Source organism: Megalops cyprinoides, chromosome 4 (genome assembly GCF_013368585.1).
Source record: "Megalops cyprinoides isolate fMegCyp1 chromosome 4, fMegCyp1.pri, whole genome shotgun sequence".
Classification (NCBI taxonomy): Eukaryota; Metazoa; Chordata; class Actinopteri; order Elopiformes; family Megalopidae; genus Megalops; species Megalops cyprinoides.
The window spans coordinates 2,210,001-2,230,904 of NC_050586.1; the positions used below are offsets into that span (position 1 = coordinate 2,210,001).

A 20,904-nucleotide genomic window follows, 5' to 3' on the forward strand; every position below is an offset into this window, starting at 1 on the left:
AATGGCTAAATAATCTAAGCAACACAGTAAATACAAAGCAAATTCATAACTTACAGGCTGGGTCACTTATTTTATGCATTCAAACATCTGATGCACTACAGCGGCCCTCACCTGCAGTGAGGTAACAGTAATGGTAGTGATACAATCTAACAGTAACACATAAAAAAGTTTGAACCATCACTGATGGTGTTTGTCCGCTACAATGACTGACAGAGGGGAAGGGCTACGGCTTAGCCATTAAGAAAAAGAAAAAAAAAACAAAAAACAAAACAAAAGGCAGCGAGTCGGACAGCGGATAGTTAATTGCAGACTGCAGATAGACATCGGTCTCCCGGGGCGACTCGCGGTCGCGTCGCTGGGACTCCCTGGCACCCACTCCCGGCAGCCGACAGCGTGCGGGGAAGTGGCTTATTTAGGCTGCCAACCCCTTGTTAACAAAGTCTTTTTTTCTGGGCTGTTTTTCCTTTTTCAGTCCTACGAAGTCCTCACTCCGTGTGCTACCTGCTCCACTCTCTCTTCTTCTCTCTCTCCTGCTGTCAGCGTTATTCCTTTCCTCTGTCATCCTCTCTGTCCCCCTGTGTCTCTCAGAATGCCTCCCTTGTTCCTTCCATCTGTATCCCTCTCTCCCTCTCTCTCTCTCTCTCTCTCTCTCACTCTCTCCCTCCCTCTCTCCCTCTCTCCCTCTCTGTCTCTTTCAGCATCAGTTTCTCACTCACTCTGTCTCTCTCAGAATCTCTCTCTTTCTCTGCCCCCTGCGTCTCCCTCCTCCTCGTTTGGTATACGAGATGTATAAGTGTCTGTACATTCTGATTCGTGAAAACAGATGACTTTTTCTACTCGTCACCAAACTAATATAACCCACTGCCCCCAAACCTCATCCAGCCCCCCCACCCAAAACCTCATAAAACACCCTGTACCAAAACCTTCCTAAAAGCCCCAAACATCCTCTAACTTTCCAAGCCTTGTGAATCCATGCCCTCGCCTCCTCCAACTTCCTCTCCTCTTTAATAACTCGCTGATCTGCTTTGTCCTTTTCCTCCCATGCAGCTTGGCACCGGTGGGGGTGTGTGGTTTGGCGCTGGCTGTTGGCACTGCGGAGGGCAGCGGGGCTGAGTGCTGACAGCCAGACCCGGGCAGCGGCTCCGTCACCTCTGTCAGAAGGGACGTGGTCACCACACGACAGCCTCCATCTGACCCCAGCCCCCTTCTCTCATCCTTTCCGGAGTCTTAAAACAGTCCGGAGTGCAGAGGCATCAGTCTCTGCCCTGTATCAGTTGGCAGGACGTGTGCACGAACTGGGTTCCAAACCCTGATGGCACAAATCTCAGAAAATGTGATGAAAAATTAGATTTGGTTATTGTTTTGTTATTGTAACTCGGATAAACACTGGTCTGTGACACCACCCCATAATTCAGGGAGGAAAAGCCAGAGCAATGACTGACTCCATACGGTCAACAAGTCAAATGTGTGTGAGAAATGCTACAGGGGTGTATCTGCCCTCCATCTGTGCAAAACACAGCCAGAGTGAGCCTCTCTCTCACAGACTCGGTGCCAAAATCCCCCCCCCACACAAACACTGAGCCAAAGCTCCTCTTTCAATAACCAAACCTAATTTCTCTCTACTGCCGAGACTCTGTACCAGACCTCCTCTCTCTACCCCGCAAGACTCTGTACCAAACCTCTCTCTTCACCCCCCACGCTGGAGCTCTGGAATTCATTTCTCTCTCTGGAGCCTCCAAACTTCAGTGCAGTGAGAAAGCTCCTGCCCTCAGCCTGCCACAGCATACAGCAGGGAGGACTGCAGGAGCGGACGGAGTGTGATGAAGACTGTGCCTCGTACTGCAGTCTGTGAAAAAGACCCATCTGTGTGGAGGGAATGTTATCCTTGCTCCTAGCAAAGCCAGACATCTGGCTCTCTACACTTCACACAGCGCAAAGCCTGGCTCACTGCACACTACACTTCACACAGCACAAAGCCTGGCTCACTGCACACTACACTTCACACAAGGCGATGCCTGGCTCACGACACACTGCACTACACGCAGTGCAAAGCCTGGCTCACTGCACACTACACTTCACACAGTGCAAAGCCTGGCTCACTGCACACTACACTTCACACAGCACAAAGCCTGGCTCACTGCACACTACACTTCACACAGCACAAAGCCTGGCTCACTGCACACTACACTTCACACAAGGCGATGCCTGGCTCACGACACACTGCACTACACGCAGTGCAAAGCCTGGCTCACTGCACACTACACTTCACACAGTGCAAAGCCTGGCTCACTGCACACTACACTTCACACAGCACAAAGCCTGGCTCACTAAACACTACACTTCACACAGCACAAAGCCTGGCTCACTACACACTACACTTCACACAGGGCGATGCCTGGCTCACTGCACACTACACTTCACACAGCACAAAGCCTGGCTCACTACACACTACACTTCACACAGCACAAAGCCTGGCTCACTACACACTACACTTCACACAGGGCGATGCCTGGCTCACTGCACACTACACTTCACGCAGTGCAAAGCCTGGCTCACTGCACACTACACTTCACAAATACTGCAACTCGCAGAAGACACATTAATCAATATTAATATAACAACTATCATATTCAACAAAAATAATTCTCAACCAAAAATTCTAAAGTGGTGAATAGTAAACCAAAGTTTTTGAGGTTGGCAGCAGCCATTACAGCTCAGAAATCATTCTCTGCTTTTCCTAAGAAACCACTGTGACTGACACAGGAAAGAACTGTACAAGTTCTAAAGAGCTGTTAGTAAATGTTTGTTCTGGAGTGATTTTAGGGTAAAAGGAGACATGCGTAAAGTATGAGCGTGCATGTACTCAGAGACCGCCGGGAGTCCTGGGGAAATGAGCCGCAGATCACTCACCTGCAGTCGCCCTGGCGACCAGCAGCAGAAGCAGCATAGCAGTGCTGTCCATCTCGGGGTGTAAGACGTCTGCGAGGTGGGACCCCCCTACCCAGTGTCCAGGAGCTCAGGCAAGGGCACGGTCGCTTCGGGATGGCACGGTGACGCTGGCCTAGGTCGTGGTTCCGTTTCACAGGCGTGGCCACGCAAATCCAGCCTTGGCGCGTCTTTGCGTGCTTTTGGGGGGCAGAAGGAGGCGGCATCAGTCACACAGTCTGACTGACACACGAGGTGCAGCTCCCCGCTGAAAAGCAGGAACTGCTAATAAAAATGCACTCAGTCCCATCGACGGTCTTTTTCAGCATGAATAGGGTGTGAGTATTAAAGAAACCAAGATCACATCAAGGAGAAAAAAATACTGCACTCACCATACAAAGAGAACCACGAAGGTTTCAAAGGATTCAGTACTGAAACATTTTTGCTTCATGTCTGTGAACATGTACTTTTATTAAGCTCTACAGTGCACGGTTGTGGTTCTCTTTACAGGGTGAACACAGTGTTTTTCTCCTTTACATTCAATTGAAAAGTGCTTTCTAAACTGAAAGTCATGTGCTGGGTGCCGTGCGTTGGCTGATTTCTGCATATCATTACAGAACAAGACAGAGATGAGATACAGCTCTGACTTATTTGTATCTTACATTTATGCAGATTTTTCTTGGTTTTATTATATGATATTAGCTGCATTTCCCTCCTCTGTGTTTTAAACATTTGAGGCTTTTAAATCTAGATGGCTGACACGTGAGGATCCTCAAATACTGGAGTTATGCTGACTGACCATTTTCCTTGGATTTCAATGATATCAACGATTCAATGAAGTATTTACACAGTCATTTGCATACATTGTGGGATATGTGTATCCTCTGAATATTTAGTATGTCTGGTACATATAAGTACATGTTATTTGACAAAACTGGATCATTCACAAGTACCTATTCAAAGCGTGCTTGAGATTTGGATATGCCGCAGATGCCTGACGACATCCAAGCCATTCCTACTTTCCTTATACCAGGACGATTTGTCAGGACATTTTTCTAATGCTAAATATATATATATTTATATATTTATCATAATAAATGTAGATTTGATAAACCTGGGACAGAGCTGATCCCACTGGCAGAAAAATTCCCTGATATAGTCAAGTCCAACTTTGAACATATGGAACACTTCACCGATGAGGAATTTAGTTTATGGTCATCTCAATCACATACCATTTCACCAGAATTTATTCATCCTTTAACACGTAACAAACACTTCAAATCAGATTTTAAAAAGGATACTTTGGGATGTGTAATGTAGAGTGGCAAGGGATCACGAATTTCTACTAAATAGCAATCGGGTGAAACAAAATGCAGTTTTGCTGGTTATCGGATCCATACTTCTTTCCCGATTTATATATCGGCAATTACAAATAAGTTCTTAGTTACCACAGTGCAATCATCGATCAGTGAAACTCGAACGGGATTCTTTAACATTTACCATGGAAAGGAAGCATTTATTCAAGAAGATCTGACTCTCCTTTCTCTGTAACTGTCTCTGTGACTCTGTTAACATTTCTGATGCTACAGGGACGGTACACGGACGCAAAAGTACGCGGGTTAACTCCTACAGCTAACTCTTTTTAAAAAAAAAAAAAAAAAAAAGTAAATCTATTAGGGCAAGTAAAAAGGGGGAAGTATCTCGAAATAGTCATAGTTGTTTTTAAAGTAGCTACACCTACGCTTCTAGGAAATTGTTCTAGCACACACAAAGGGTGACTTGATTAACATTTGGACAACTGAGGAAAAAATACTAATTTTTAAAACATATGGTGCGGACACAAGTCCCAAAACGCATTTTCCTTTTCATTCGCTATCCAAATTACCCCGATTTATCCATTATAAATCTGACTGTATAATACAGAAAAATCCTGGTGAGACTTATATGCGAAAGTTTAATTTTAATAAAATAGTTTTAATAATGTGTAACTGTTTGGCCAATGTGGAGTCGCTTGCTGTGCTGCATGTATACAATATAACGTTACTATATCCCACTTTATAGCAAACGTATTGGCCGCTTAAAGCTCCGGCTAACGATTCTCGGACAATAGTTAGGACAAGCTTTATGGAGAATTTTCATACTTTTCCTTAAAGTGCTGTACGAGAGTTATGACTGGTTTTCCTGACCCAGAATTAGGCTCCATTTCCCTAATTAAGATGGAATATAACCCGGGAACAGCGCAGCTCATACTGACTAAATGCAACGTGCACAGAAACTGAAAGAAAACTTAAATTAACGCTACATTTACCTCTGGTTAACTTAGCTAGACGCCCTGAGCTCTGTCAACGAACCAGTTAATTTACGTGTGTAAATGAAATGATTCCGTAATTACCAAGTAAATTATCAGTGTGTAATATTTCCACAAAAATTAAACTAAGTTAAAATTCTACAGCACATACCTAGAACACACGCCATAAGTAGGTAAGGTACATTCTTAAATAAAATTAGACGTAATAGTGTAATAACGAATGTATGACCGGTACGCTTTAATAATTATTGACCAACTATAACGAATATGATAATGGATCACGGTGAACTAGGTACGCTCCCCAGCTGATCGTAATGATGGCTGTTCCACCACTGCGTCGTGAACTTCAATGAACAATTAACGAAATTAATGTTAAAAACCTTAATACCTACTCTTTAAGAGTACCGGCAAAACCCCGTCTGTCGCTACATGTTCGCACATTTTGCCATGCGGATGCCGTGAGCAATCGTACAATCATATGATTTTTACATTTCCTTTCACTAAAAGCTTCCATAAATTGTATGTTACCAACGGAAGGTTGGCTAATATGACAGGATCATTAAAGACTTCAGTAATTAGTCTAAACGCAAGCACAAAGTCAATAAAACTCACGTGTATGACTCGAACTTCCCACGCAGTTTTAAATCCGCACGCTCTAAGAACAGCTGGCCGCGCGCGGACTCTCCTCTAACTTTCCGCGCTAAAGCGCCCGTCTCGCGGACAGCTTTTGTACCACTCCCAACCGGCGCGAGCCAGGCGGTTTGTCTCGAGCTAGCAGACCGTGGTGCGTGCCAACAGGAAGCGCGCGTAGTGCCGAACCGGGAGGCGCGTGCAGCACTCAAAGCCCACTCAAGGCCAAGCGCGGACCCGCCGGTTATTTTGGGCATGTTTAGCGACTCGGATATTTGAACAAATAATTTTTTATTTTTTAGAAGGCGCTATGTCGACGCACCCCACCCACAGTTTAGTTTGTCCACAACGCCGATTCTCATGCTCAACCATTGCGGCCAGCAGGGAACTGCCAAACAGCATAGAGCTCAGAGTCAAACACACCTCCATTAAACAAGGCTCCCAACATCACCAACATTGATATGAAAGGGCCGACATAACTGCACTTACGTTCGTATGCTTTAGTCAGAGGCAGATGCGTTTAGTGCCAAAGTAATGATGAAAAATACAACAGCCTGATCTAATGGTGCAGTGTGTGGTGAAGTAATTTATTAATTACATTTATAACGATCGTGTTTATGAATAATTCAGGTTAGCACGGTGATGTACATTATATTTCCCATATGTAGACCCATCAGCTCTTCTCATCTTGGCCTCCGTTTTAAACGTTAAAATGCAGAATGTGTGCTGCTAAAGCTTATTTTCCCTTAAAATTAGACAGCAGAATACTGAGATCCTTGTGTGACAGCGCAGAAAAGTTGAACGCAACAAGGCAGGGGTGGCCTTTTGTAACACCACGGAATCATTTAGCTCCATTTTAATTTAATGTTAATTTTACATAATCAATTTTCACATAACCACCCTTCAATAATAAAAACCTCGTATTTTCCTGTAAAAACTAATCCTGGTACGTTTTCAAGTATACAACGCCCTCTGGGGGTTAAATACCATAAAACCTCATCATTACACAGCGTAGGTGGTGTATGCAGAGGACCGACTAACTTATCCAGTTGAAGGGATAATACCTAATGTGTCATAAGACAAACCATATAATTACAATAGAAAATGTAATACTGGATATTTTAACTGTAATATGCCAAGAAAATATTGTCAAATGGGGTCCAATTTTATTTATTTCATGTTTAGAATTCTTGTAGTTGCAAAATGTGATGTAAAAAATACAATTTTCAATAGCAATACAAAATGTTATATGTCACCAATGATATAAAACCAGTCTGAGGTTGATGTGTTCACCCCACTTTCAATTGATTTTAAAAAGTCTTTTTAAAGCCAAACTAAAGAACTGATGGCATGCCATCTGTCTGGAAATGAAGGATTATGTTTTTGAAGGATATGAAGGATATACTTCAAATTGACCTTTATCAGCCATGTTCTTTCTTTCCTGACAGCTTTTCATACACACTACAGCATCAACTGGAGAGAAAAAATCAGAGTAAAAGGCAGTTTCATGTCAGAATTTAGTCGGTGCCGTGTAGGCAAAGCATTTAGCCTCTCCAGTTATATACTTCACACACATGTGCCTCACCCTTTTGCTCTGTGGGAGCTGACTCGGAGTGGAGTCTCAGTCTCTTCTCCTCTAGCCTCCCGTACGAGGCATGTGTCAGGTAGGCTGCTCAGGGAGGCTCCTCCTGCACTAACTGCAGGGGTTCCCTTGACAAACTCAGGCTGTGTGGAACGGCATAGTGCGTTTCAATAACAGGAAACAATCCAAGGTCAGCGCTGTCCTCTGTCAGGGCCACAGAGGGCTTCAGGGGAGGGCTGCCTGCTTCCCTCGGTAACAGGCCACTGACGTACGGAGCGAGAGAGAGAGAGAGACAGAGAGAGAGAGAGAGAGAGAGCTCCATATGCACAAGCTCCCTGGCTTCCTTATGGCTCTCCAAGGGTGTCTGCAAGTGTGCATTTGTCTGTGTGTCTTTTTAGTGAGTGAGCAGGCTTGAATGTGTGTGTGTGTGTGTGTGTGTGTTTGTATATATGTGCTTGAGTGGCAGTGAAAGTATGTGTTTTTGCGTGAGTGGACATTGGTGTGTGTGTTTGTGTGTGAGTGTTTAAGTGAATGGGTGTCTGTGTGTGTGTGTGTGTGTGTGTGCGTGTGTGTGTGTGTGCGTGTGTGTTGAAGTGAATGTGTGTGTGTGTGTGTGTGCGGGTGTGTTGAAGTGAATGTGTGTGTGTGAATGTGTGTGTGTGTGTGTGTGTTGAAGTGAGTGTGTGTGTGTGTGAATGTGTGTGTGTGTGTGTGTTGAAGTGAATGTGTGTGTGTGTGAATGTGTGTGTGTGTGCGTGTGTGTTGAAGTGAGTGTGTGTGTGTGTGTGTGTGTTGAAGTGAGTGTGTGTGAATGTAACTGTTCATGGTATTGTGTTCCAACACTAAAGCACCGTAAGCAGCAGAATGCAAGCTGAGGCGTGGCTCAGTCAGAAGCAGACTTCTGTCTGCAGGAGGGGCTCTCGGGGGCCAATCTGTTGACTGTTTTGCTGTGCGGTGTTGGTGAAACTGCCACTTAGCAGCAGCCTTCTTCTCTTCACCGTTAGAGCGAAGCGCTGGACCTTGCTGCCCAGGCCTGTGCCTGTGAATGACTGTACTCCCCCTCCGCTCTCCTCCTGTGTCTGTGAATGACTGCACTCCCCCTCCGCTCTCCTCCTGTGCCTGTGAATGACTGCACTCCCCCTCCGCTCTCCTCCTGTGTCTGTGAATGACTGCACTCCCCCTCCGCTCTCCTCCTGTGTCTGTGAATGACTGCACTCCCCCTCCGCTCTCCTCCTGTGTCTGTGAATGACTGCACTCCCCCTCCGCTCTCCTCCTGTGCCTGTGAATGACTGTACTCCCCCTCCGCTCTCCTCCTGTGCCTGTGAATGACTGCACTCCCCCTCTGCTCTCCTCCTGTGCCTGTGAATGACTGCACTCCCCCCCCCCCTGCTCTCCTCCTGTGCCTGTGAATGACTGCACTCCCCCTCCGCTCTCCTCCTGTGCCTGTGAATGACTGCACTCCCCCTCCGCTCTCCTCCTGTGCCTGTGAATGACTGCACTCCCCCTCCGCTCTCCTCCTGTGCCTGTGAATGACTGCACTCCCCCTCCGCTCTCCTCCTGTGCCTGTGAATGACTGCACTCCCCCTCCGCTGCACTCCCCCTCCGCTCTCCTCCTGTGCCTGTGAATGACTGCACTCCCCCTCCGCTCTCCTCCTGTGTCTGTGAATGACTGCACTCCCCCCCCCCTGCTCTCCTCCTGTGCCTGTGAATGACTGCACTCCCCCTCTGCTCTCCTCCTGTGCCTGTGAATGACTGCACTCCCCCTCTGCTCTCCTCCTGTGCCTGTGAATGACTGTACTCCCCCTCCGCTGCACTCCCCCTCCGCTCTCCTCCTGTGCCTGTGAATGACTGCACTCCCCCTCCGCTCTCCTCCTGTGCCTGTGAATGACTGCACTCCCCCTCCGCTCTCCTCCTGTGCCTGTGAATGACTGCACTCCCCCCCCCCCTCCGCTCTCCTCCTGTGCCTGTGAATGACTGCACTCCCCCTCTGCTCTCCTCCTGTGTCTGTGAATGACTGCACTCCCCCTCTGCTCTCCTCCTGTGTCTGTGAATGACTGCACTCCCCCTCCGCTCTCCTCCTGTGTCTGTGAATGACTGCACTCCCCCCCCCCCTCCGCTCTCCTCCTGTGCCTGTGAATGACTGCACTCCCCCTCTGCTCTCCTCCTGTGCCTGTGAATGACTGCACTCCCCCTCCGCTCTCCTCCTGTGTCTGTGAATGACTGCACTCCCCCTCCGCTCTCCTCCTGTGTCTGTGAATGACTGCACTCCCCCTCCGCTCTCCTCCTGTGTCTGTGAATGACTGCACTCCCCCTCCGCTCTCCTCCTGTGCCTGTGAATGACTGCACTCTCCCTCCGCTCTCCTCCTGTGCCTGTGAATGACTGCACTCCCCCTCCGCTCTCCTCCTGTGTCTGTGAATGACTGCACTCCCCCTCCGCTCTCCTCCTGTGCCTGTGAATGACTGCACTCCCCCTCTGCTCTCCTCCTGTGCCTGTGAATGACTGCACTCTCCCTCCGCTCTCCTCCTGTGCCTGTGAATGACTGCACTCTCCCTCCGCTCTCCTCCTGTGTCTGTGAATGACTGCACTCCCCCTCCGCTCTCCTCCTGTGTCTGTGAATGACTGCACTCCCCCTCCGCTCTCCTCCTGTGCCTGTGAATGACTGCACTCCCCCTCCGCTCTCCTCCTGTGCCTGTGAATGACTGCACTCCCCCTCCGCTGCACTCCCCCTCCGCTCTCCTCCTGTGCCTGTGAATGACTGCACTCCCCCTCCGCTCTCCTCCTGTGCCTGTGAATGACTGCACTCCCCCTCCGCTCTCCTCCTGTGTCTGTGAATGACTGCACTCCCCCTCTGCTCTCCTCCTGTGCCTGTGAATGACTGCACTCCCCCTCCGCTCTCCTCCTGTGTCTGTGAATGACTGCACTCCCCCTCCGCTGCACTCCCCCTCTGCTCTCCTCCTGTGTCTGTGAATGACTGCACTCCCCCTCCGCTCTCCTCCTGTGTCTGTGAATGACTGCACTCCCCCTCTGCTCTCCTCCTGTGCCTGTGAATGACTGCACTCCCCCTCTGCTCTCCTCCTGTGTCTGTGAATGACTGTACTCCCCCTCCGCTGCACTCCCCCTCTGCTCTCCTCCTGTGTCTGTGAATGACTGCACTCCCCCTCCGCTCTCCTCCTGTGTCTGTGAATGACTGCACTCCCCCTCCGCTGCACTCTCCCTCCGCTCTCCTCCTGTGCCTGTTGTTTCGCGCGTGTAAAGGTGGCGTGCGCACATTTCGCTGCTCCTCCGAGTCCTCGCTCGCGCCCTTTCGTCTGTCCTTCCATGTGCCACATCCTTCCTCCGGCGCGGCGTGGCCTAATCACCGCCGGCACAGGCGGGGGACCCGCGAGACCACCCCGGTTCCTGCGGGGAAGTGCTCGCAAGGTACAGAGTCCAGGAAAACCGCTGCTGGTCCCGCTTTCACTCCAGGAAAAGGAAGTTCCGAATAACAGACATGATTTACCAACAGGTAGGTTTTTTCCACCCCCAACTTCAAGTGCTAACCTTAAATTTGGACACAACTGACAGTGGTAATGGGAAGTTGTGAAAGTTCTAGGTGCATCTGTCATTTCTGAAATATGTGCGTAGATAAATCAATTGTTCCAAATATATTATGGACATAATAACAGAACATTTATAGCAATATTTATAATATGATCCAAAATATCATCAATTAGAAACGCAGTCACTTATATGATGTTGCATTTAATGAACCGTCTTGTAATTGACTTGTCTTCCTGACAAATAAATATTGATGAATAAATATACTGCATATTTTTTGTAACAGCTGTCCTGCTGCGGTAGTGATCTGGCAGTCGTAGTGGTAGCAGTGGTAACAGAGGCGAGCTTTAGTAAACTGCCTCATGCTGGATATTACAGAACACACTCACACACTTGTCACTAAGATGATCATGTTGCCTTCTGCGTCATGATTCCCTGTCTGTTGCACTCTATATTTCACTCTGCATACATCCTCAGATCTACTGACTGAACCCAGATTTTGCTTCACGACTGAGTGCTCTGGTGCACATGCTCTGTGGGGGCGGCAGTGTAGCATAGTTACTCACAACCAAAAAGCTGTCAGTTCGATTTCCCATGGGGGCACAGCTGCTGTACCCTTGGGCAAGGTACTTAACTCACAATTGCCTCAGTAAATATCCAGCTGTATAAATGGATAACATTGTAAAAAAAAATGTAACTGATGTAAGTCGCTCTGGATAAGAGTGTCTGCTAAATGCCAATAATGTAATGGAATGTAATGTAATGATCACAGCAGAGGATAGCACACATTGATCATGCAAAGGAAACGTTAATCTCTGCATGTATCTGCAGAGTCTGGGTCAATTCCACTTCAATTCAGCCAGTTCAGGAAATTTAGTTCATTCACTCAAAATTCCACAAATTGTCCGAACTGAAACAGAAATTGACCCAGACCTTGCTTGTATGAGGCTCTTAAAAGAAAGCTCAAGTGGCTGAGGAGTTCAGTTGGTTGTTGCAAAGCCAGGGTATCCCCACTAGAGGGCAGCGGTCACACTGTCTCTGCTAAACGATGTGTGGAAATAAAACCAGGAAACGGCACACGCACACGTGATGGCCTGTTCATCTGGTCTGTCCTTATCTGTACCCTAAATAAATAAACCCTAAAACATGCACATGAATTCATGGTAGCTGATCTGATCGAACATGCACATCTCATAATTATAGAAAAACCTGACAGTGATTGACGTGGTCTGTGCCAAAACACCAAAGCTTAAAATAAAATAAAAAATAAAAGTGGAAGATTACTGAAGCACAGTAATTATTCAAGTCAAACAACAAAGCTTTTAATTTTTAAGTTATTTATTCTTTTCAATATGTACTTGTATTTATATTATATAATAATATTATACATGTTCTTCTTTTAAGACATTTATTGAAAAGTACGATGTAAAAATCAATCTAAACGATACAAAAACCCCACAATGGCTGTGTAATAGAAAGGAATGGTTTTCACTGTGAATCTGTGATTAACACAAATAATTCCTCCTCACAGAAGCACATTTGGACAAGCACATGTGTCTCCTTTCTGGGCCTCTGCTGGGTGACAGGTCTGGGAGGCAGGTGGCGCTGTTGTGCACAAACAGAGAGATGCCAGGGGAAACTTCTATGCTCCACGTTTGAAGGCAAGTCAGAACTTTAAAACAAGCACATTCACCAGCAGAGAGAGGGCAAAGTCAAACTGAGCTCAGGACAAAAAAAAACATAACATTCATATCCAACTTTTATGAGGGCGTGTTCAAAATCAAAGGGTTAACATTCGATTACCCATGCCATGTTGTTGTGCAGGTTGACGTGATTCCTCGGTATTCAGAGAGGAGAGGCTCTGACTATGAAGATTACAGACATATTTAGTTTACCCCTTCACTTCCATAAAGAAACTATGGCTTCCTGCTGGGTGATTTCAGTGAGGCTAATGTAGCTTCAGGTAGTGTATGTCACTATGTGAGGCCTAACGCCCGCCAAAAAACAGCTCAAACTAATAAAATCCCACAGGCAGCTGCTAAACGTGCAGGTGTTTTTCCTCAGTGAAGCGTATGTGAACCTGGGTCTTTCACTGTCCAGATAGACTGGTTTGGTGTTGGAGTAGAGAGGAATGGCTGGTATGGCTGCGTATGTTATTTATGAAAAGATGTAAACCATGCTGAGACCAAAATGTGGGGTGTATATGTATGTGTGTTATCTTTCCAAAATATTATTTTCCATTTTTATGTAAACTATGAAGTGCAAATAGTGCAGAGTTTAGTTTCTGAAAGGTGCAATCAACAAGACCTACAGGCATGTAGGTGTTTGTGCAAGGCAAGCCCTGACTTGGCCCAACCTGACCCAAGTGGACCCCTAGGTGACCCTGGGACTCTGCTTAGTATTCCTCATGAGCCGGGCGCCGTGGCAACAGTCCCAGAGTGGAGGCCATTTGGGTCAGAGTTCTCAGGATGATATTCTAATGAATGAAGAGGATCGCATGCGCAGAGGGGAAAAATATGAAAAGAACGTTCAAATGAGATGAAGCAACACACAACAAGAAGGGGACAAGAGAGAGCAACAGTCCAGCGAGCAGGAAGAGGAAGTGGACAGGAACAGAGGTATGTGTCTGTGACACTGGCGGTGAGAGAAGAGCAAAGACACCTAAATGACATCCCTGATTTAGCCACTGTGGCAGGCTTGTTCTGTGGGTCTGACAGCGGAGGTGAAACCACAGAAGTGATTTCCTGGGGGAATGTGAGCGCAGGGCTCAGTAACACTGAAGGGGGCTTTTGGGAGAGCAGTGTGTGTTAAGGCAAGCTGTATCTCGGGGAAGTGTCGTACGTTCAGCCACAGTGACTCAGCAGTCAGCGCTTTTGATGCTGTAAGTATGGAAAATGGCATTAAATTCTTCCGCAAATGAACTTTTAAAAAGACGATAAAGAATGAGTCATTTCTCCGGAGGTGCTGGCTTCACTTGAGGGACTCGATGGCGCTGACGACGTCTTCGAACACATCGTCCACAGAGGCTTCAGCATTGATCTGCAGGCGAGAGCAGCACACGGTCAGCGCAAGGACAGCCCCACAGCCACAGCGAGCATACCTGCATACCTGTCCCTTCAGACAGGAAACAACCTTTTCTTAGGATAAGATTTCCCTATTTTCACTATTTTCACTATTTTTCACTATTTTAATCCGTCTGTTCCACTCCAGCTTTGGAACTGGCAATCACATGCCAAGCTCACCTCACATCAGCAGTTCAACATCCTTTTGCCAAACAAAAACATCAAATATGTCAAAGTGAGGTTAACGCCTGGAAGCTTTTTCCGTTATACAAATTACAACTGCATCATAGTGCAATAACTATTATCTTCAACATTCTTTATTACCCTGTAATAGGATAATAATAATAACAATAATAATAATAATGTCCTAATTGTATGGGTGCAACAGCAGAGCAGTGCCCCAGACAGGACTTCAGTCTGTTATTTTGTTGTTCGTTGTCTCTGTCCTTTTGCTTTACAATCACAGTCTGTATGCATACCACCCAGGGCCCCTTTTATATTCTGCATTCAGCTCGTTTGGCTCGATTGAGAGAGGTCACAGTCTGCATGCATACCACCCAGGGCCCCTTTTATATTCTGCATTCAGCTCGTTTGGCTCGAGAGGAAACACGGCCCACCTTCCGGACGATTCCGCGGCCCTCGTAGAAGGCTATGACGGGCTCCGTGGCCTTGTAGTAGAGGTCCAGCCGCTTTCTGATGGTCTCCTCGTTGTCGTCCGTTCGGCCGCTGGTCTCTCCTCGCTTCACCAGCCTCTTCAGCATGGTCTCCGCCTTGGCGTCGATGTACAGCAGCAGGGCAGGTGGCCCGATCTGCCAATCAGCAGCGAGAAATCAGTCAGCGCAGACCTCTCCACCAATCAGCACTCAGAGACTTCCTGAAATCCTTCTCACTAAGATCACCCTCCGATGAAATTAAATCTCACTCATTCACTCACAGTACCCACTGAAACACCACACATCACCTAAACACAAACCCTGGGGAAGAATGGGGCACAGCTCCAAACACTTTAATCATCCCATTCCATCCCATCACAAAAAACATGGTAAATAATTTTTCATCGCATCAATGCGCACATGTGATAACCTGCTTTTTAACATTTGGCTCCTCTGAAGAGTACCCTTTTATTAACCCGGAAAGAGAATAACCCAACAGTAAAAACCCTTCATTCCTCCTCCTTTCCTTTCAGAGGTTAGGATAGTGTAATACACTGAGAGCGTGTGAGACAGCCTTCTCTGGTTACCTTCTTCTCAAACTCCTCTCCCTGCTTGACCTCACGGGGGTATCCGTCTATCAGGAAACCTTTGGAGACACCAGCCTTGGCGATCATGGCGTCCTTCAGCATGTCCAAAACCGTGTCCTGCATGCATGCGCACACAGGGGTCAAAGGTCAGCGGGTAGTCCTACCTTCCCTTTACAACTGACAAGGGTAAACCGACTGGTGTATAACTTATGATAAGTGTATGTGTATGCATGCATGCATGTGTGTATGTATGTGTGTGTGTGTGTGTGTGTGTACATGCGAGCGTGTGCGTGTGTGTGTGTGTGTGTGTGCGTGCGCTTGTGTGTGTGTTTATGTGTATGTTTGTGTGTGTGTGTGTGTGTGTACATGCAAGCGTGTGCATGCGTGCGCGCATGTGTGTGTGTATGTTTGTGTGTGTTTGTATGTTTGTGTGTGTGTGTACATGCGAGCGTGTGTGTGCGCGTGTGCATGTGTGTGTGTGTACATGCGAGCGTGTGTGTGCGTGTCTGTGTGTGTGTGTGTGTACATGTGAGCGTGTGCGTGCATGCGCATGTGTGTGTGTGTGTGTGTGTGTGTATGTTTGTGTGTGTGTGTGTGTACATGAGAGCGTGTGTGTGCGTGCGTGTGTGTGTGTGTGTGTGTGTGTGTGTGTGTGCGTGTGTGCGTGCGTGTGTGTGTGTGTGTGTGTGTTTCTCACCAATGGGACGAGCTCTCCTCTCCCCATGATGGCAGACAGCTGCTTGCCCCTCTCGGAGCCGGAGCTGACCTCAGCACGCAGCAGGTCACCTGTCGACAGGTGAGTGTAGCCATACTTTGCCACAATCTTCTCACACTGCGTGCCTTTTCCTGAGCCAGGGCCCCCTGGGAAGATGGAGGGGTTCATGAGCATCATTTGAGCTGTTTTGTTGTGAGAAACACTTTTGATTGGTGCAACAAGTCAGTGATTGACTGTACATGGTAGCTCCACCCATTTTAGGGTTCATGGTGTCTCTCTGCCACTGCCTGTGTGACTGAGGAGCTACTGAAGTAACAATGTTTCACCACTAGAGGGACTCCGTCATTCTGGAGAGTGCCAGTTACATTTTCTGTTTGAACAGCTGACAGGTTTGATCATATTTCAGCCCGGAAGGGTGGATTAAATAATGTACTGGCTTTCTGTAGATATGTAGCACAACTGGTTTTCCAGACATAATGTGTGGCTACTCCACCCATTTCTAAGTTCAAACTGTGAGTCACTGTCAACAATTTCCACATACATCTGCACACTGTTAATGTAATTTAATGTGCAAAAAATCAATTATATTATAATCCATACAGTCCAAAAACATTTGTCGGGACAATGCAAAAGCAAAATTAGTCATTTCTTCTGTTAGCTGGTGTTTGTACCTGTTGATCTGTACCGTTTACCTGTCTGTGCTTCTTGTCTTTCTATGTACTCTGTTAGAAGCCTCTTTTTCAGGCTGTTGTTGAAAATGCAAAGTGTTTCTCAGTTAAATTACCTGGTTATATAAAGCTAAAAAAATGAAAAAATAACCGTTATGCCACTGATTTGTCAGCCTTTTATAGAAAGGATTTTTTATTGTACAATGAGCTTAAAGATTTTAACAGTCTGCTGCACTTTATAAAATGCCTTTTCCTGGTGGCATGCTGGAACAGTCAGTTCAGTGTGCAAACTCTGGGTGTTACTGTCTATGAGACACTTCAGCTGAAAGCAAAGGCAGAGCAGTAAAAATCTCCACGTTCAGACTCACCCACAACAAAGATGATCTTGCATCCCTTCAGGTTTTCTGAAAGACACGAAGGGGAAGACATGCTCACAGGTGCAGTCGTGGCAGTAGCTCACAGTCGAGGAGCGTCAGTGAGTTTAGCAGATTCTCTCAAAGGACTGGCGCCCTCGTTCTTTTCAGGAGAGGTGTCTCACCCTGCCCCTGAGGTGCACAGGGATTTGGGCCCTCCCTTTGACTCCAGGTCTTAGAGCCATGCATGGGTGAGTGACGTGAGTGCATTTTCACTGGTCTAATGTGTTCACACGTGGGAATGATTCTCACAGATCTAGTAAGTCCACCCCTTAATGCTACACTGGAGACAGAGTGTGTGCCTGTGCGGACCCATACGAAATTTTGAAATTATGAGTAATTGCTTTTTTCTAAAATTGCTCTCACTGCCACAAGGAAGATATTATTTGAAACCACCCTCACAGAGAGCAGGGAGAATCCACGAGCAGAACTCACTTCAGCACAGAGCAGAGTTTTCAGGAAGGAATGAGAGCCCTGTTCGAAAGAATGGAAAACACCCCTAAAAAGCATATGATTCTGCAGCAGAATGTGAATCACCAACATAAACAATGACCTCAGTGACTGTGGAAATCACTGCATTTCTCTTCCTTTCTCTCCTGAAGGAGGGAGGGGGGTAGTATTTTTCTGGATATGAAATTATAGTTACAGTATATGTACATTAAATATGGTGTTAGTTGGCTGGAGAGATTGGCTGGAACCTGATCCTGTGGGTGTGGACCTAAAGCTGCACTGACCACACCTCGTCCTGCCTGAATGGGAGATGCCGAGTCTGATAATGTTCTTCGCGGCTGATCCGCACCCTGGGCAGTGTGTTTAATCAAGCATAACAATGGACGGCATGGCTGGTTTCCCTGTGTAAAGCACGGAGCTGGTAAAGGGCTTGGAGGATTTCACAAGCTGCTCCTTTTTCAGACACGCACCGACAAGTCTCCAGAAAAACGGAGGTGGCGTGATGTGTGATTATCCAGATCTTGTTTGCACACCGGTGAGATTCAGAACAGCAGTGCCTTTTTGGGTTGTTTTTAAACATATCTCTCCAGCCCTGTTATTTTGAACACCTGCACAAAAGCAGGCATTGTGCTCGTGTCCACAGGAGTGTGCTATTCTCACACTTCCAGGTCTAGATACAGACAGGGCTTTGACCTTGAGCCTTTCCCACTGGCTGCTGCAGTTCATTTTCCTCCCAGCAGGAGTCTGATTGGCAGCTCAAATGATTTTGACAACACATAAAAAGCTTTCATAAATAAATACAGGCAGAAAATGGTGAAAAAAATGTTCACACACACACAGTGAGAATAACATGTTTCATTGACTACACATACACAGGGGCTAATATTCTTATGTTCATACAGTTAATGCTTACATTAATTCACATTAATCACCATGAGCTGGATGTATTACAGTCTTCTCTGTAACAGACATGGGGGTGTGTCAGGAACACTGCCGGACTGAAGCTTAATGCTGGTCTGAGTCTCAGAGTAATTAAGAGTGGCAGGTGTGGGGTAACAGGCAGGCTTACTGAGGACAGACCTTTAAACCTGAATGACCCCTTTCCTGGTCTCTGCCACGAGGCGGGTTATCCCCGCAGTCTGAACTTCAGGAGGGAAACTGTGACAGAACATTTCTGTGCTTCTCCCTCAGAGACAGACGTGTGAACTGCTATTTTTTGTTTACAGTTTGCATATTTTTTATGTTTATCAATTTTAAACTGCATGATTACAAATTGTGTGATGACCCAGCTAACCTCAGTGCTGCCACCTACAGGACTGCACAGTGCAGGGTTCAGATTCACCTGGGAGTGAAGAGGAGAGTTTTGCTGGTGCTTACCTGCCATGGTGATCTGGTGGGCGAAGAGAAATCCTCCAACCTGAAAGCACAGGAAGTTGTTATAACATCTCTGTCAATGGTGCTTCACAAAATGCACGCGGCCATTAAACACAGCCAACTTTAAGTTACAAATTCACAAGCTGTGACAGATCTGAGTTCTGACTGGAAGATTCTGAAGTTCTACACTGTTGTTCATCTTTTACAACAAGTTTTTCCTTTAAGAATTTGAGCCATGGATATTGTTTATGAACCACATCATTCTGCAGTTATTGCACTCTGAGACTACCTCCCAAAAAGATGTTTCCAGGCCTGCTGTTGTGCATCCTCAGATAAGCAGATTAATGAGTGCTATCTTAGGAAGTGCCATGTTTGTGTTTGGAAGCAGGGTTTACAGAAACGGTCCCTGGTGATGTGGCTGTAGTTATTCTGAAGTGGTCAGGTCGGCTCCTCCTCCAAAAGAAAGAATTCTGAATCTGTCTCCAGCATGCGATGGGATTGAGTGCAAGCAGATTTATGTTTAAATGCAAGTGAACGAACGAAGCTTTCTGCATTCAGTGATCCTGAATGAAATGCATCTCCATTGTGGACACCCATCCACAGATATTTGCACACACATGTACGAATGCATATGAATTTCATTTCATATACATTCATGTCAATCTAAAATCTTCACACTAATTGATCCACAGGTATCTGTATTTATTTTGTTCAGGTACATGAAGTACGTTGAAGGATAATGCTCTGAAAAAACACGTTAAAGAGTGATTGCTTGAGTACAAATGTTTCAGAGCATTACTCTCAGCGCCAGCTCCACTGAGAGAGGCAGGTTTGGGTGTGTCACCATGACATGTGCAAACACAACCCCAGTTCAGCAGCGCTGCCAATCCATCAGTGTGCAAAGTCTCCGTGCTGCTCTCCGAGCGTCACGTTTTGCTGACAGCAGTCGCTGCAGGTCCGGGGTAACCAGAGGGAGTGAAGCTTATTTTCCATGTCTGCCTCATTTTTGGAGACTTGGGTAAAATAAATTCCTCTTGGGTTTTTTGTTTTTTCTGATTTCCTCTGCAAAATATCGCCTCCCCTGCATTTAGTTTTGAAATACCTAATGCCTTTATGATCGTCAGTAATTATATGCAAATAATATGTGTATTGCAATCTGAATCTATTCAGACTGCTGACTACTGAGGCAAATGCATGCATAGTTTATAATATTATATTAGTAACAGTGTGAACAGGGATGGACTTATTTGCATTTCAGTGAAATTTGTTCCTGAAAGGTAAACGTGATGTTGATATTTGTGAGGCCCACACTGCAGTGTCCCCTTGCGCACCGCATGCCATGCGGTCTCTGCCAATGCAAATGCTGCAGCTGAAACAGTTTTGCATCCTGTCACGTGACAACCTGACGGCTTTTTCCACATTTGCTTTTTTTTAGTCATTACTTTAGAGAACAGACCACAGAGGGAAGAGAATGGTGCTCCGATGTAAAACACGCCACGGATATCATACCAGCGAAAACTTAAATGTAAACCATTGCCTTCATAAAATCTAAAGGCCAATTTCAGCTGTGAATATGGTGGATCGAAATGTGAACTTCCTGATATTTTACACAGTTCGTTTCATAGGGTTATCCATTTCTCCTTATTCATGAGCACAGTGCTATTTTAACTCCGTTTGGTCAAGTCTGTTTTAAAGTCCCCCTCTCGGTGAATCTTCACTCGCTCTTCAGCAGCTGCTCTTCTGTCTCCCAGAGTCCCGAGTCCTGACCGGGTCTCCTGAAAGCCCGCCTAAGGTCCAGAGCCTGAAACAGTCACCAGCTTCTGCCTCTACACCAGACAAAATAACCACTTCTGTCTGTGACGCAAGAGTTCAGCAGGCTGATGCAACTGGGAAAATATGAAATGCATCACTGGTGCCTTCTCTGACTGTTGAGTGTTGTTGCTCATCACCTGTCACCGGTGGGGCCAGAGGACATACAGATCAGTGTAATTGGACAAAA

The 20,904-nt window shown here is 46.5% G+C and overlaps 2 protein-coding genes across 3 annotated transcripts in view; both read right to left on the minus strand.

Moving 5' to 3' along the window:
- LOC118776672 (endoglin-like) overlaps nt 1-5,949 on the minus strand; it is a 35,785-nt gene extending 29,836 nt beyond the window's left edge. For both annotated transcript variants that reach the window (XM_036527161.1, XM_036527160.1), the window contains exons 1-2: nt 5,846-5,949; nt 2,911-3,125 (exon numbers count right to left, since the gene is read on the minus strand). In XM_036527161.1, coding sequence (XP_036383054.1) covers nt 2,911-2,962 — 52 coding nt within the window. In that variant the 5' untranslated portion in view covers nt 2,963-3,125; nt 5,846-5,949. The remainder of the gene's footprint in view (nt 1-2,910; nt 3,126-5,845) is intronic.
- A 6,493-nt stretch (nt 5,950-12,442) lies between these two features.
- Nucleotides 12,443-20,904, minus strand: part of ak5l (adenylate kinase 5, like) — a 38,858-nt gene continuing 30,396 nt past the window's right edge. The window contains exons 10-15 of the mRNA XM_036526123.1: nt 18,909-18,948; nt 17,037-17,072; nt 15,983-16,146; nt 15,286-15,402; nt 14,663-14,854; nt 12,443-14,022 (exon numbers count right to left, since the gene is read on the minus strand). Coding sequence (XP_036382016.1) covers nt 13,954-14,022; nt 14,663-14,854; nt 15,286-15,402; nt 15,983-16,146; nt 17,037-17,072; nt 18,909-18,948 — 618 coding nt within the window. The 3' untranslated portion in view covers nt 12,443-13,953. The remainder of the gene's footprint in view (nt 14,023-14,662; nt 14,855-15,285; nt 15,403-15,982; nt 16,147-17,036; nt 17,073-18,908; nt 18,949-20,904) is intronic.